At 38.6% G+C, this 17,091-nt stretch overlaps 1 protein-coding gene across 4 annotated transcripts in view; it reads left to right on the top strand.

The window, feature by feature from the left end:
• Positions 1-17,091, top strand: part of XRCC5 (X-ray repair cross complementing 5) — an 86,720-nt gene that overhangs the window by 56,281 nt on the left and 13,348 nt on the right. For all 4 annotated transcript variants that reach the window (XM_086341283.1, XM_086341266.1, XM_086341288.1 and 1 more), the window contains exons 17-18: positions 14,309-14,418; positions 15,729-15,825. In XM_086341283.1, coding sequence (XP_086197409.1) covers positions 14,309-14,418; positions 15,729-15,825 — 207 coding nt within the window. The remainder of the gene's footprint in view (positions 1-14,308; positions 14,419-15,728; positions 15,826-17,091) is intronic.

Raw genomic sequence — 17,091 nt, 5'->3', positions numbered from 1 at the left:
AGTTTCGCTTGACAGTTTATAGTCAGTTCTTTCTCACCACCACCTCAGCCAACCACTTTCTGTCTCTATAGATTTGTCTTTTCTGGAGATTCCATGTAAATGGAATCACTCAATATGCAGGCTTTTGTGTCTGGCTTCTTTTATTTAGCATAAGGTTTTTGAAGTTTGTCTGTGTTGTAGAATGTATCGATAATTCTTTTTTGTGCTGAATAATATTCCATTTTAATGAATATGCCACATTTTGTTCATCCATTCACCAATTGATGGATATTTAGATTGTTTCCAGTTTTTAGCTATGAAGAATAATGCTGCTATGGATATTTGTATGTTTATATATTCCTTAGGATTTTCTACTAACAGGATCATACTGTGCAAATAAAGGCAGTTTTACTTCTTCCTTTGTGACTTGTATTGCTTTCGGTTTCTTTTTTTTTTTAATTTTACTGGCTGGAACATCCAGTACAATGTTGGCTTTTTAGTCCTTCACCACTAGTATAACGTCAGTTCGAAGTTTTCTCAGATTCCCTTAATCAGCTTGAAAAAGTTTTCTTCCATTCCTAGGGGACAGAGAGTTTTGCTGTGAACGAGTGCTGAGTTTATCGGGTGCATGTTCTACATCTGTGAGATGATTACATGGGTTTATTTGTCTATTTATATGGTGTGCTGTATTCATTGATTTTCAGTTGTTAAACCAGTCTTGCACTACAGGAATAAATTCCAGTCAGTCATGGTAAATAATCCTTTTTGAATGTTTCTGAATTCATTTTGCTCATATTTTGGTAGAATTATTTTGTGTATATGCATAAGTGATACTTTCCTGTAGTTTTCTTGTGGTATCTTTGTCTGGCTTTGGTATCTGGGAAATGCAGGCCTCGTAGAATGAGTTGGGAAGTATTCTTTCCTCCTTTTCAGAATTGGTATGGTTTCTTTATTAAATATATGATAAAATTTGCCAGTGAAGCCTTCTGGGCCTGGTTTCTTTGTGGGAAAGTTTTTAATACTAATTCAGTTATTTTACTTATGATAAATTTAGTCAGATTTCCTATTTCCTCTTGAATCACTGGTGGTAATTGTATCTTTATACAAATTTGTCCATTTCATCTACGTTGTCTAATTGCTGGCATAGCATTGTTCATATTATTTTTCCCTTATAAATTTTAAGTTCTGTGGTTGTTAGGTATATGACTGCTTTTATTCCTGATTTTTACCAATTTGTATCTTCTCTTGGTTAGTCTAAATAAAGTTTCTCTTTTATAGAAGATCTAACTTTTAGTTTTACTGATTTTCTTCATTATTGTTTTTTTTAATTTCATTGATTTATGCTCTCATCTTGATTTTTCCCTTCCTTTTGCTTGCTTTGGATTTAATTTGTTCTTTTTTTAATTTGTTGTGGTAGAAGTTTAGATTATTGATGTGAAACTTTTTTTCTAACATAGGTATTTAAATCCGTACATTTCCCTCTAGCCAATTCTTTATGCACCATAAATTGTTTTTATTCTCACTTAATTAAAATACTATCTAATTCCTTTTGTGATTACTTTGATCTTTGGATTATTTAGAACTGTGTTGTTTAATTTCCAAATACTAGGAAACTCCCAATTTTATTTCTGTTGTTGAGTTTTAATTTAATTCTGTTGTGACCAGAGAACATTTCAAGTGGCTTCAACTCTTTTACATTTATTGAGACTTATTTTATGGCTTAGCATTTAGACTCTTTTGACAAATGTTTCATATGTCCTTTAAAAGAGTATCTATTGTGTTCTTGACAGGTTGAGGCTTCTGTAAATGTCAAGTTGATCACTTTGGATGATAGTTTGTTCAAACCTGTACCTTTGTTGATTTTCTATCTAGTTGTTTTCCATGATGTTTTGAGTATAGAAGGTTATTTACCTCCAGACCTTGTGGGTTAGTGAGACCTTTATAATTTTTGCCTCATCTAGCTAAACAACTGTCTAGAAACCCAAGTGAATGTCTACTGCTGCTGCTGCTAAGTCAGTGTCCGACTCTGTATGACCCCATAGACGGCAGCCCACCAGGCTCCCCCGTCCCTGGGATTCTCCAGGCAAGAACACTGGAGTGGGTTGCCATTTCCTTCTCCAAAGCATGAAAGTGAAAAGTGAAAGTGAAGTCGCTCAGTCGTGTCCGACCCTTAGCGACCCCATGGACTGAAGCCTTCCAGGCTCCTCTGCCCATGGGATTCTCCAGGCAGGAGTACTGGAGTGGGGTGCCATTTGCCTTCTCCAGTGAATGTCTATAGAGTACCAATAAAGAAACATTGTCAATTCAAATAATAGGGTGTATTTTAAATTTAAAAAATTTTAAAAAATAAACATAGGTATATATATCACAGGATTATGTTTGTATTTCAGAATTCTCTGCTTCGTGGGAGGAATTCATTTACATTAGTAAAGTATTGGTCACTTAGTTCTGTCCAACTCTTTGTGACCCCATGAACTATAGTTCACCAGTCTCATCTGTCCATGGAATTCACCAGGCAAGAATACTGGAGTGGGTAACCATTCCCTTCTCCAGGGGATCTTCCCAACCTAGGGATTTAACCTGGGTCTCTTGCATTGCAGATTCTTTACTGCCTGAGTCACCAGGGAAGTCCCTTACATTAGTAAATGACAGGCTTATACAGTACAGGGAAAACCGTGGCAGTTTTAGGAACTTGTTAGCAAGTCTCACTTTAGTGTTTATAGATTCGGAAAATCAAAGATTTCATTGCTTTCGCCTTTCATTTGTTTCTTCTTTGTGCCATTTTTCTCAAGCATGGGTGTATTTTGTTTGATTCATTATTTGTCTCACACATAAGGTTGGATTATCCCACAATGGTCCCATTTCTGATTACTCTTAGATGTACTACAATGAAGCCACTTACACATTGGAATTTTAAATGTGAGGAATTATAGAGGAGATTGAATCTATAAACAAAAGATAAAATTTGCCTTCTACAAATCTGATTCAAATTGGTAGACTTAACCTGAAGGCCGGTAGGTGAAATTAAATATTTTCTAAGGTCTTTTTTCATACTGCCATTTAAGTAAATGAGTAATAAACAGAAAGAAGTAGGTGGTCAAGAAAGAAAACAAAAGAAATTAAAGGATCAGTGAAATAGAAGTGTCCAGAGTAACTGCCACCCATAAATGCCAATCCATAAAAAATGTGTTTCCATTTAGAACTCACTAAAAATAGAAATAATTGTTTATTGTTTACATATCTAATAGTCTCTTACAGTTTCAAGATGATTTAATTGCTTCTTAGACCTCTCATTAAAAAATAAGTATATACTGATTGGAAAAGAGTCAAATAATAATACAGTAAGTAGCACATAAAAAGAAGAAATCTCTTCATTCATTGTCCCCCTCTCTTCCAAACCCTCCTTATTTATAACCAGCATTCTCTGTCTTGCTTTTTCACTCTCTCTTCATAGGAATAACCCTGTTAATCCCTGTTAATGTTCTATATTATAGTCAAGATGATTAATTGTTTTAGAGTACGGTAAATTGAGACTATAGCCATAGGCAGTGGGGTCAAGCATGTTGACCTAAGAGGGTAGAAAGAGCTTACAGCAAGATGGGGTGAGCCTAATTCATTCTTAGTAAATGACAGCAGCAAAGATGCCTGCATATATAGTTATAGTAATGTGGAAATGATATATCTGACTCCTGTATACATCTTTTGTAGGCTGTTACTCTTTGTCTCTGCGTTTTCTCTTTTAAGGGATCTTTGTTTTAATTATTTCTTTCTCTATAAAAATTAAAGAGTGGTGATAAGAATTCTAGGCTGTCCATTCCCCCTAGTGATAGCCAATACTGAATACGCAATGTATGGATTTAAGTTGAAGGAACACAAAAAGACATCTTTGTGTCTTTTAGACATGAAGCTTTTAGAGGAGTAACTCAGGAGGGCTCGATCATTTATTCATCCATTCAGCAAATGGTTGTTGAATGCCAATTATGTGCTAGTCTTTTTGGCAAGATACAGACAGTAAATGAATAAAATCTATGTCAAGTGGTGGTAAGCACTTGGATTCGTTTCCTAGGGCTGCTGTAATGAAGTACACCAACTGGCTGGCTTAGAATAACAAGTTTATTTTCTCTCAGTTCTGGAAGTTAGATGTCCAAAATCAAGGTGTCAATAAAGTTGGTTCTCTCTAAGGACGCTTGGAAGAATCCATTCCGTGCCTGTCTCCCAGCTTTTGGTGACAGCTGGCAATCCTTGGTGTTCCTTAGCTTGTGGATGCATCCCTCCAGTCTGCCTCATCGTCAGCTGGAATTCTGTGTGTCTGCATCCAGATTTCCCTCTTCTTACATGAACACCATTTTACTGGCTCAGCACTCCCTCCCCCTTTTGAACTCATCTGGACTTGATTACTCTGCAAGGACCCTGTTTCCAAATAAGGTCACATTCTGAAGTTCTGGGAAGAACGTGAATTTGGAGGGAACCCTGTTCTACTCATAACAGCACCATCACTATAGAGAAAAATTAAAATAGGATAGTGAGGGGAAAGTGAATGCTGGGGTTGTTACAGGCTAGTGATTTTATGTAGAGGACCAAGGAAGGCTGGCTACTTGGTTGTCATTTGAACAGAGAATTGAGGAATGTGGAAGGTAGAGTGTGGTAGCTATCTCTGGGAAACACTTTGCAGCCAAGAGGGAGCATTGCCCAGGAGTATTGGGGAAGCCAGTGTGGCTGGAGGAAAGAAGCAGAGATGAGATCAGAGCGGTATCTGGGGCACTCATCATGTAGGGCCTCCTAACCTTTTGCTTTTACTCTGAGTGAAATGGGAAATTGCTGAAGAGTTCTGAGTAGAGGATGAGCTGATTGATTATGTTTTAAAAGGCACTCTGGCTGCCCTGTTGAGACTGGGCAAGGTTGAAGTAGGCGGATGAGTTAGAAGGCCACTGCAGTGATCCAAGTGAGAGGCAGTGAAAAGAGGTCAAACTCTGTCTTGGCAGGTTTTGCTGATAGTCTGAAAATAGGACGTGAGAGAAGGACACAAGTCAAGGGTGACTCTTAAGTATTTGGGCCTGAACAGCTGGAAGGTGTTGACATTTATTGAGAACATAAAGACATATTAAGTTGGTTATACAGGTCCTGACTTTAGGAAAAAGGCCTGGGTTGTAAATATAAATCTGGGAGAAGTCACCGTAGAAATGGTCTGTAAAGACATGAGAAAAATGAGATTCTTGAGTAGGGGGAGGTGTGAGTTCTAGGGCACAGGTGGAAGGAGTAACTTAGATAGTTGCACACACAGATAGTCTATCCAGAACAATAGGAAGGATGCAGAGTATGGGTGTAGGTGCAGGTGGGTTGACTGGTGTAAGGAGGAATTCATGGAAGAGGCTGGCAGACCTGAGCAATAAGAGGCTGGATAGGAGAGGGCCCCGAGAGAAGCATCCCTAGTGAGGCAGCAGCCAAAGTGATGGGGCGTCCTAGTGCCATGAGCGTTAATAGGACTTTCTGCAGAAATAAGGGATTTTTGTTACTGCTGTTATTTTGCCTCTTGAATTTACTGCTGATGAGTGTTTCTAACCACTTTGTACCTAGTTATAAGTTTTTTGTAATTTTTAATCACTTTCTAATCCAGTTGTTTCATATCTGTCTTTTCCTTTCCATCCTAAATACCACTACTACAATTTAGGCTTCCATCATTTCACCGTTGGACAGTTATAGCATCCTGTCTTAATTACCCTTAAAATTCATCTCATCCTATGTGTTGGTACAGATTTAGCTTCTTATAGCACAGATTTGATTATGGGTCAGCCCTTCTTAATCACTCTGTGTGTCTTTGAAATTAGTCCTCCAGTCAAGACTTCACACAACCTGGTCGCATCCTGCCATTCTAGACCAGTATTCTACAGGTCCCCTCTGTGTACCCTGTGCTCAGACCACACTGGACACCTGCTAATACTCTTGTGCCATTCACTTTGCTGCCCTTCTGTATGAATGTCCCTTGTTTTTCTTACCCCACCAGATCCCGGCCCCAACCCCACAGAGAGATTCTTGAGATTTAAGAGCCTGTGTATCCTGGGATATTAATGCCTGGTAGTAGTTTTATTGTAATATGATTCATTATCAAAGATGCTGCTGCTGGTCTACGCAAATATAACCTCCATTTGTTTTTATGCTCTCTGAGTACTGCCGGCTAGTAGTGATTTTTTTTGTTTGCATCATTGTCCTTAATAAAATAGTGCTTGGGAATCATCATGATTTGAATTTTTGAATTACAGCCAGATTAACCCTCAGGTTTTCTGGATTTAATTATAAATCTTAGCCTCATAAGAGAAGAAGCATCTCTGTATTTTGAGTTATAGAATATTATACAACTTTCTTCATAAAAATCAAAAACAGAGGGGAAAAAAATGAAAAGAAAAAAAAAAAGAGGGGTCTGAAGGGTCCTTAAGGAAAGATACCAAATAAGCGCAGGACATCATTATTTACCAATTTTTAAGAAGATTGATACATGGAGTATAGTTTTTAAATTTCTGGTTCTTGATATTCCATTTAAGAACTAGTCAGATTCTTGAGGCATTGTAAAGCTCTGTGTCCTGCCTCCCCCTCCTCTGTCATCCCCAAAAGCACATTCAGCTAGCAGCCATCTGCTTCTCTCCTTGCTGAGGAGTCTGACTCATCACTCATCACTGTATCTCTTCAATTGATACATGAATTTCAGTTCCATTCGATTACCACCTGGATCCCACTGCCAAATTGGTCTCCTGTTCCAGCATTTTCTCTTGGCTGCACTGTTTCTGTGTCTGCTTGGTTCCTTCTGCCTACTTCCTGTATGAGTTTGATGACGTCCGCTCAGGTATGAAGCTGGACAGATACTATAAAATTCATACAGTACCAAACACTGTCATCTTGCATTCTACCTCTCTCCCACTACTCATCCAGAATGAAATCTAGATGCTTTAGTTTTGAATTCGTCTGTATCACTGTAGTATTTAGTAAAATATCTTATTTTAGTATGTTTCGCCATTGTAGAATTTAAAATTTGTTATAGGACCTTAGAAAATTATGAAGATGCTCTTTCTCTGCCTTCTATACTCCCTACTCCCATCTTCAGTGCATACTTCCAAGCATATAGCATGTACATTACATTAGTGAGAGGAAGATATCACTTCCTCGCTTGATGAAAAGGACTTCCTTTCATTTCTTCCTTATGTTAGTGTCATGCCCCAGTTTTGCGCTACTTAAAGTACACTCCTCTTTGGAAATGAAGGAATTAGTTAGACTAAAGAGAGGATGTTCTTTGGTCTTTAGTAAATTGCTATAAGCCTTGTACAGAGAAGGCAATGGCACCCACTCCAGTACTCTTGCCTGGAAAATCCCATGGACGGAGGAGCCTGGTAGGCTGCAGTCCATGGGGTCGCTAAGAGTGGGACACGACTAAGCGACTTCACTTTCACTTTTCACTTTCATGCATTGGAAAAGGAAATGGCAACCCACTCCAGTGTTCTTGCCTGGAGAATCCCAGGGACGGTGGACCCTGATGGGCTGCTGTCTATGGGGTCGCACAGAGTCAGACACAACTGAAGCGAGTTAGCAGCAGCAGCATAAGCCTTGTAAATATGAACTGATAATATTCAGGTTTCATGGGATGTATTTGGTGGGTCTTTAAGAGTTAAATAAATCGAATTTTTAATAAAAATTGAAAGGCCATAGAATTCCATAAAACCCCCACCCACTGACCAGCAAGCCTAAAAATTTCCAGCTGACTTGGGGGCAGATTTAGTCTTATACCCAAGTTATTTAAGATGGGAAATATTATTCATGCAGAATGAAAAAGTCTTGGCATCATGTTCCCTTTCATAAACTGATCTTGAAGGCAGTGGGCTGAACCAAATGCCATTTTTCTAGTTTCTCATTAGCTTACACTATCACTTGTTATCTAGAGTGAGCTAAGACCAAGAGACCTTCAAAATCTTTCTTCCTGTGGCTACAAAGCAGGCCTCACAGTTAGCTCAAATAAAAACAAAAATAAAATGAAAGAGATCTCATAGTCTGCCGGATTGGAGTCTGAACAATAAAGACTTTGCATTTACTCTGCTCTTTGTGCCTGGGGTTTTAATTTAACACATCAATGAAAAGGCAGCATTTAAAAAGAGGGGGAAAATACCCAGCAAGAGTTACTTTTATTAGTGCAATTTGTAAGAAATTACTGCACTTAATGAGAAAATCGTTAAGCATGAAAAAACAGGCTGTGACTTAATTTACGGAGTTTAAATGGTGAAGTTTTAATTGAGTTTTTTAGTTATTGGTAAGAAAAATATTAATAATAATAAAAAACAACTACCAGGGCTGTATCTGTACTGTTGAAGTGGTCATCGCTTTTACACACCTTAGTTCAATTTCCTGTGCCACTGGTCATGCATGATATTATAGCTGTGGTATTCTCTGTCATATCCGCTGACTTTTTCTGTTCTTTCAAGGGAGGCAGGCAACTTCTTCTGTCTGCTACATGAGGAAATTTGGGGCAGAGAGTCTAGCAGAACAGCTTCTAAAAGGGGAAGGGTGGGGCAGAGGTAAAAGGGCAGAGCTGTGTCCACTCCACAGTCCACCTGCTCAAAAACGAGACAGCAATTGAATGTCCCTTTCAGATCCATAACGCTTATCCTTTCCCCCTGGTTCTTAGTTTCTCTTCTTGCCACCAGTGATTTATTTTTCCCCAGTAAGCAGATTTCATTAAAGACTACAAAACTAAAAACAGGAATAATACCAGACCAAGAAGCACAAGCATTCAGGACAAATTCCTGGGATCATAGATCCAAATTCTTTTGGAAGTAGAAGTCGAAAGGGTATTTAAAGAAATAAATCGGCACATCTTAGGTCATTTAGAGAGAAAATGTTTAGGATACCTTCTTTTTGTTCTTACATTCCCTGAAGTGCAATTGACTCCTTAAAGGTCATGAACACCATGGGAAGGGTTCAGTAATGAAGAAAAGTCCTATACACTTTATATTCCTTTATTATTTAAGTTAAAGACGGCTTTGTTAATTTCTGTCTCCTGCAAATATCTGATGTGTAAATGGGGCGTTCAACTCCTGTGGGTTCATGATAACACACTGTGCCAGTGGCCCCGAGATCCTCTGCTCACCCTTTCCCTGTGTGCCTTGGGTCTGCGGGGAGGAGTGGGGTAGAGCCTGTCCCTGCAGGTTGCATCTTCAGGCTCCCACAGGTACAGGCTTCCTACTGGGTTCAGATCCTGGTGAGAAGTAAGGAGGGAGGGATAAGCCAGGGTATTTCTCTTTCTCCTCACCCACCCCCAGCCCCGAGTAGGACAGCATCTCCAAGTCCTCCATGGTTTCTGCCCCTATAGGACAGGCTTTAGTTATCCCCTCCTCTTATCTCCTTTCTGCTCTGTTCTTGTTCCCCTGCGGTGCCAGGGGGTGCTAGAGGCTTCTTGCTATTTCTAATCTCTGGGTTACAGCACCCATTCTCAGTTGGCTTTACAGTTCTTTATCACCTGTGTTAACAGTTGCCTGCATTAAACTTCCTTGGTTAAATATTCAGTGATTTCTGTTCTTCTCTTTGGACCTTGCCTGATAACGCACAAAGCCTCTACCCACGATGGCCAGTTTATACCCTATTTGAGACACAGGGAAGCCTCTTTGTGACTGATTTTTGTTCCCTGTATTAAAACAGACTTGTTTTCTTACCAGGCAAATGTTTCTTGTTAACTTTTTGCTTTAAAAACAGTGATAGTAATTTACATGTGGATTTCATTGGCTATAAACTGGACTACTCACTTAGATTTTTATTTGTTACTGAAAGATGTTACTCCTTTTAATTCTCTTAATGACTGACCTGATCATATACTTTTTTTATTTAAATGCTAGATTTTTTATTGTCACTTTATTTTCTTTAATAAAGATGCCATTATTATCGACTATGTAAACTGTTGAACATTTTTAAATGATTTGACTGCTGACATCTGTAAAATGTGCACCTCTTCAATAATTAAAATTCACATAAGGGCATTGAGATCACGAGAAGAATTAAATTGAGAAACATCCTGAATGATGCCTGGGTTCAGCAAAATCATTTGCGATAGCTTTCCAGTCCCTTATACATAACACGTGACGGTTGAGTGAACTACTGCTCTTTTGGCTCTGTAGGATAGAGGGAAAAAAACCCCTCAGTAAATGACTTCCTTTTACTTTGTTGGAAACATCTTTGCAGAAAAGAGAGGAGTAAGTAAATGTCAAGTCAGAGACCAGCAAGCACATGGCCCCAGACGGTCATGACTGAGCAGCAGGAAGAAGGATGATTCATTTTGTAGAACTTTGGGGGGCTTCCCTGGTGGCTCAAATGATAAAGATTCTGCCTGCAATGCAGGAGACTGAGATTTGATCCCTGGGTCGGGAAGATCCCTTGGAGAAGAGAATGACAATCCATTCCAATATTTTTGTGTGGAAAGTTCCAGGATGGGGAGCCTGGTGGGCTACAGTCCGTGGGGTCGCAAAGAGTCAGACAGGACTGAGCAACTATCCCTTTCACTTTTGGAAGGTGTTGAAGGTTTTCTGGAGAGAAAAAAAGCATACATTTCAGATTAAAACAAAAAAACACCACTGTTTTCCTCTTACATAACACTTTTGAATCTTGATAAGATTTTAATATAACACTAAAGTATTATAAGTATTAAAACTCATTTTGCGTATCAACGATCTGTACTCATGTCAGATTCTAGATTAACATATTAATGCCTCTATTAAAAACCTCAAAATCCAGAACAGACAGGTTTGAAATCCAGAATAGACATCTTGATTTTGAAGACTTCTTGAGATAAATGACAGCCTTTGCTTGACTGCTATCCTAAGATGGATGGCCCTTCCAGTGGCCATTTTTTATATTAGCTGCTAATGAGTATTATTGAGCCTCTGAGTAATTCTGAAAAAGCATTTTCGTGAACTATAGTTGGAGCTGTGATTTACTGAGCGTGAATACCGTGATTGATGTGGAAGCAGAGGAAAGCACCCCAGTCCTCAGCATTTCCTGTATGAGGAGGAGGAGAGAAGGGGGCATCAAAAGCATAATCCAGCCAGAGTTAGATTACTTTTGTCAGCCACTTCTGCATTTTTACATTTATTAAAAATGGCAGGGAAATGCCACCAAAGTTTGGATGAGAAGTCCCTCATCCACATCCCATTCTGATATTCAGTATATTAGAGCATCGTCCATCACATCTATTCACTGGTGTTAAAAGGTTCATTATAATCAGTGAACCACAAAATAGTCTAGGTAGGGGGCCAGATGCACAGGCCACATAACTGATTGTTCCGAGAAGGATAGAGTCTGGTTCTGTGTATTCATTGGGTTTGTCTGAAGTTTGGGTATGTTTATCTACCTGCATTCCTGAACCTTCTGGGGGAAAGGACAGAACAGTCCAACATGTAAATAAGAAAACTAAATCCACATGGGCCCACAGATACGTAAGGATGTCATTCTTAAATGGAAACTGAGAATTGAGACTGCTACTTCCTTCTCTTTGTATTCTTTCTTATCCATATCATTATTGCAAGTGGGTTATTGGCTTTCACATTTGCTTTATTTTAGTTTCTTTTGAGTATTTTTTTCTATTTTTTTTCTATAAGATGTGTGTGTGTGTGTGTGTGTGTGTGTGTGTGTGTGTGCGTGCCATCAAGATTCAAGATAAGGATGGGTGCAGAGCCTGTTTTGCAGAGCAGTTCAGCACTGTCTAGTTGTTTCATGGGCTCCCAGGCCCAAGGACACCCTGTGTTTTAGAGTCCTTTATCTTCTGTGCTCATTACACTCTTTTCCTTGCAGAATTTATGTAATAATAATGTGTAATATTATGTATGTAGCACTTTATAACACAGTAGACAATTCTTATCTTCAGATAATTTCTTCTCTTAGTATCTGTGGTGCCATACCCTCCTGACTCTCTCCTGCCTCCCTAACCATCCCTTCTTGGCCTCCTTTATCAGCAGCCTTTCCTCTGTACAGCCTCTGAATCCTGAGGTTCCTTAAAGGCTTGGTCTTGAACCCTTTTTTTCCTGTACTTTCTCTGTCCTGCCCCAGCTCCTCATGCACACTGTTCACTCTCCTTGGGACGCCCTTCCCTTCCACCTCTCCTCCTCTTTCTTCGCTACTCCTGGCCCTGGACTCCACGCGCTGGACCGTGTCCTTTCCTCCACATACACCCCGTGCTTTCCCACCTCTCTGCTTTATACTTTTGCTCATTCTGTTTTTTGGCTGTCTGATAGCCAAATTCTACTTTTCCTTCATTGCCCAGCAAAAAAGCCAAGTTAATTCACAAATCTTTCTTATAATCACCAAAGAGTTTTTAAAATTCAGATTAGTTGATATATTTCTGTACCACTCAGCTCTTCATGTTGACCTCTGTTACTATTTTTATGTATATGTGTTATATTCTCTATTAGCATGTAAACTCCCCACCGGCAAGGATCTTATCTTCAACTTCATTGTGTTTCCTATAGAACATAGTATAGCATCTTATATGTTGCAGTTACACAGTAAATATGTATTAGGCTAAATTAAAATAATCACTGTATCAAGCAAAGAGAAATATTACAGCTTTACATTATAACTTGCAGAGATTTCCTCATTCACCTTTCAAAATAAATGAGAAATGTGATGTCTCTGGGATTATTGCCCTTGGCCTTTAAAAATTCTCATTTGTGCCCAGATAGGAAACGCTGAGTGAACTTGCTATCAGACTATCTGAGAAAGCAGGCTGCTTGAGTGGAAATATCAAACATTTCTCTTACTTTCCCTTTCCAGGCTAAAAGAAGGAGATAGCTTCTGTTGGTCTCAGCTTCTTGTTGATAGTTTTCTGCTCTGCTTACTGATCAGGGTTGTATTATTTAAAACTTTGTTTCAAAAGTCCTATCCAAACATTCCTTCTCTGCTTTGAATCATAGTTGGATGTTAATTCACTGCTATAGGATACATGGGTAAAGATTTCTGAAATTTCAGAAAAGTGTTTTCTTTAATCCCTCAAGTTGGTTAAGTAGTTCGTTGTGATGGAGATCATAATCTCCTATTTGGTAGAAAAGATGAAATGGTTACCAGGATGTTTTCACTTGCTGCAAAATTATTGTATGAGGAAATACTTCATCCAGTTTTTGAATCCTTTCCACATGCTATAGGATCCTTGGCAAATAAGTTGATGGCTCTGCATTTCATGTCTTTCATAAGGTATTGAGTAGTGCTCCAGTCACTGTGATTCAGCTGGCGGCCTTTAGCCTTTATAGGGAAGCCTTGAAAGTAGTTTTCATTAGTACTGCAGGCACACATTCGTAACTATGGGAAAGCTCAGATGAGGCCACAACAATGGCACATGTGCACTCTTAGAACATCTTGACCATTCAGCACAAATTGCTGAACAGCCAGCTAGCGAGCAGTTTCAGGAAACAAGTAAGAATGAGCCTTTAGGTCATGACTTATGCCTGTCTCCTTGGTTTGTTCTTCTGCACAGATCATAAGTCTGTTTTGACCTGCTTAACCACTTTAAGTTCCCTGATGACTTTATGTTTTAATTTCCTCTGCTTTTTTAAATGAAGAATGTTTTGTTTATGAGGCAGTCTCAAATTGCAGCCCACCTTGGAAACCGTAACGTTATTAATGCATTTCCTCTTTCTGTATCACTTATGACGTTGCTTGCTGACCATTATCATTTGTTAAGTATCCATGGCTTCGTAGAGTGCTGAGTACCTTAGAGACTCTTGAGATTCAACTGAGGGCAGAAGATAAGTAGCAATGATTTTCCATTCTATAGGGATATTACTAAATTAAGTTGAAGGCTGGTCTTTTCTAATGTGATCTGTGATTGGAAGAGGGTGGAGTGTCCCTGGCTGATTATTTTTCTTTGTCTGACACTATTTGACATTTATCCTGAGTGGAATTAGGGGAGGAAATAGAAGATATGTTTTTTATGATGTTATCAGGAAATGCGCTTTTGAGATACCCAAATGGTCCCTAAATTTTGGGGGGTAAATAAAAAGCAATAACAGCTTAATGTTTGAAATTCCAAAAGAAATATTTAGCTATAATTCTAAGCACTTAAGAAATTTTATTTCTTGACAAATGTCAGTATTACCCAAACCTTTTAAATGTAGACTTTTGAAATCAGCATTCTGCATTTCATCTTTCCTTCCCATCCACCCCCTTAAAAGAAGAATGGCTTTTGTGCAAACAGACCACAAGGGAGGCTCTTGATCCATAAAAACACACTACTTACAGGCACACAGGAGCATCCATTCTCTCTAACAAGCGTCACTCAGATTGAGGAAAATAAATGTATTGTCTTATGTTCTAGCGAGTCACCAGCTAATAAATCACATCGAGCAGTTTTTGGATACTAACGAAACACTATATTTCATGAAGAGCATGGACTGCATCAAAGCCTTCAGGGAAGAAGCCATTCAGGTAACTCTATCCTGTGTCCTCTTCCTAAACAGTTGGCCACCATCACAGGGGAGAGACATACAGCACCCCACAGATAAGCCTGGGCTTTGAAAATGATCATCCTTACTGTGAAGAGCAACATATGCCAAGAGGAGTAGAAATGACTAGCTCATGTTACTATTGCTGTCATTTCTGAGGAAGAATAAAGATGGGTGGGTGACTGGGATGTTGTATCCCTCGAAGTTAGCTTTTTATTACACTATAGCCCTGGCTTTATGATTTCTACTTAGTGAGCCAACCAAATTTCTCTTCTATTGGATTCTGTTTGGCTAACTATTTTAAGGAAATGGATGGAGAAAATACAGTTAGGTAATTATTGAGAGGATTGATGAATGACCAAATTACTTCTTGAATTGTTTAGGTAGTTACAAAGAGTGATAAGAAAATAAAAATATTGTTAAAATTAGAATGGGATGAAAGATTCAGAAGTAGATAAACCAAATGCCCTACAGATCAATATCAATTTTATCAAATATCAACTTTTGGCCAAATGGAGTCAATATAAGACTACAGATGACTCAGTCAGGTGGAGAAAGATTTGCTTAGCTGAAAAGGTAGTGGAAGTGTTTTTAGTGCGCACACCCCCCGCTGCCCGGAGAGAGTGTCTGAGAACACTTCCGTGCACTGTTGGCACCGCATGTCCTTTAAACCACCAGGTCATTGGACTCCAAAAAAGAAAGAGAGAAAGGTGCAAGAGGAGCCAAAGAGGCCTTAGAGACATATTAGTCAATCTTAATGACCTTTTTTAAACTAAAAATATAAAAAGAAAGTTGGGAATATGTGAATACTGACTGGTTATTACTCTTATTATTAATTTTTTGTGAATTTTTTAAGTCTATATTTTAGATATTGCATATTTATAGATGAGCTAATATGGTTGAAATTTGCTTAAAAACAACCCAAGAGTCGTGGGAGAAAGTGAGGGTATAGATGTTACAAAGGTGATGGGTGCACAGCATCCACTAAATTGCTCTGTTTTTGTTTGAATTTGTCTATATTAAAACCTAAAAGAACAAAGTACCAGGCCACAAAAAAACCTGGGTAGCTATGGAAATTTCTGTGCCTTCAACAGATGGAAAGATTTACAACTCCTAGCAAACGAAGCTGAAATTTACCAAAGAAGAACATTTTATGTGTGTTTAATAATTAAATATGGTGGATTTGTGTGTGTGTATATATGTGTGTGTGTGTGTATAAAATGCTTTGGGGTGAATTATGTTTCTGTATGAGCTCTGACCTGCCACCTTCCCTACCCCCACACGCTCTTGCAGTTTTCAGAAGAGCAGCGCTTTAACAATTTCCTGAAAGCCCTTCGAGAGAAAGTGGAAGTTAAACAATTAAATCATTTCTGGGAAATTGTCGTCCATGGTAAGGTGTCTTTTGTCTTTTTCTTGAAATAGTTATGCTATATTTTCCAAGTATAAGTTCTAAATATAAATTATATTGTGTGATGTGTTATGTGAGGACCTGATGACGTCCCGTGTGGATTTTTCCATGTGGATTTGGGAAATGCTCAGTATTTGGTGAACTGAAAATCTTGATTAATAAGCAGAACTACAAAGTGATAAATAATAAGTAAACATATAAGTCCCATCTTAAACTCTTTGTGTAGTGTGGCCCTTTCATGACTGTGCCTTTCTGTTTGATGACCGAAGAAGCTGTATAGGCAGTCATTGATCCCTGTCTCAGATTCTTAGACCTGTAAGTCCTGCTGGATCCATAGCACTTTCGTTAATCTCCCCCACATTTTGCTTCCTCCGTCTTTCATTGCCATGTTCTTGGGCATTTTATATTAGCCAACCAGTGTATTCATGTACCAAAGCCACTCACTTATTCACAGTGACTAATGCAAATTAAACATAGAAACAGGGCAACAAACATTCTTTCACTTTTAGGCTTGTTGTTTGATTTCCATCATGCCCTTTGCCCATTTCCTTTAACCTGGCTTGATTTTCTTTCAGAACCGAAACACAAGATATTACCTATTAAAAGTACATATTACGAAAACAATGATGTTGCAAAGTACAAAACTTCATACTTGAAGTAGAGCCCCCAAATTAGTTTCAACCTGTCCTTCTTTGCAAACTCTGTAAAAAAAGGAGTCACATGCCCATCTCTCCAGCTTCTAACAGGCAGTTTTTCATCACACAGACAACCATTTCCCTGACAGTTAATTTTTCAGCCCTTTAACTTCTACACTGGGGAGCAAAAGCAATTAGAATAGGTGGTGAATTGGGCTTACTCAAATCACTTTTGTGTCTCTGCTGTCGACCCAGTAGATGAAAGAGTTTGGTTTTGGTAGCTATTGAATGCCTCCGGTATATTGCTTGCTGAAAAGAAATTTGAAGGACATACACAAGATATATATATATATATATATATATATATATATATATCCATCCTGTTGAGAGAATACACATGACCTTGTGCCATTTCTAGGTACAAATGGATGTTAAATGCATGTGCTTTTCTGAGAACGTTTTGTGCATTAACCATTTGAGACAGAAGAAAATCTTAAGAAGAGAAAACTAAAGGGTAGATTTTCCATCCTTAATTTGCTCTCACTGAGTTCAACTCAACACTCTAGGCTAAATGATAGGCAAGATCTTTGTAAGAGCGTGTTTCCTTCTGACC

Source organism: Bos grunniens, chromosome 2 (genome assembly GCF_055505025.1).
Source record: "Bos grunniens cultivar Pamir isolate PY7600 chromosome 2, Bosgru_T2T1.0, whole genome shotgun sequence".
Taxonomy (NCBI): Eukaryota; Metazoa; Chordata; class Mammalia; order Artiodactyla; family Bovidae; genus Bos; species Bos grunniens.
This window is presented reverse-complemented; position numbering and strand designations above follow the sequence as displayed.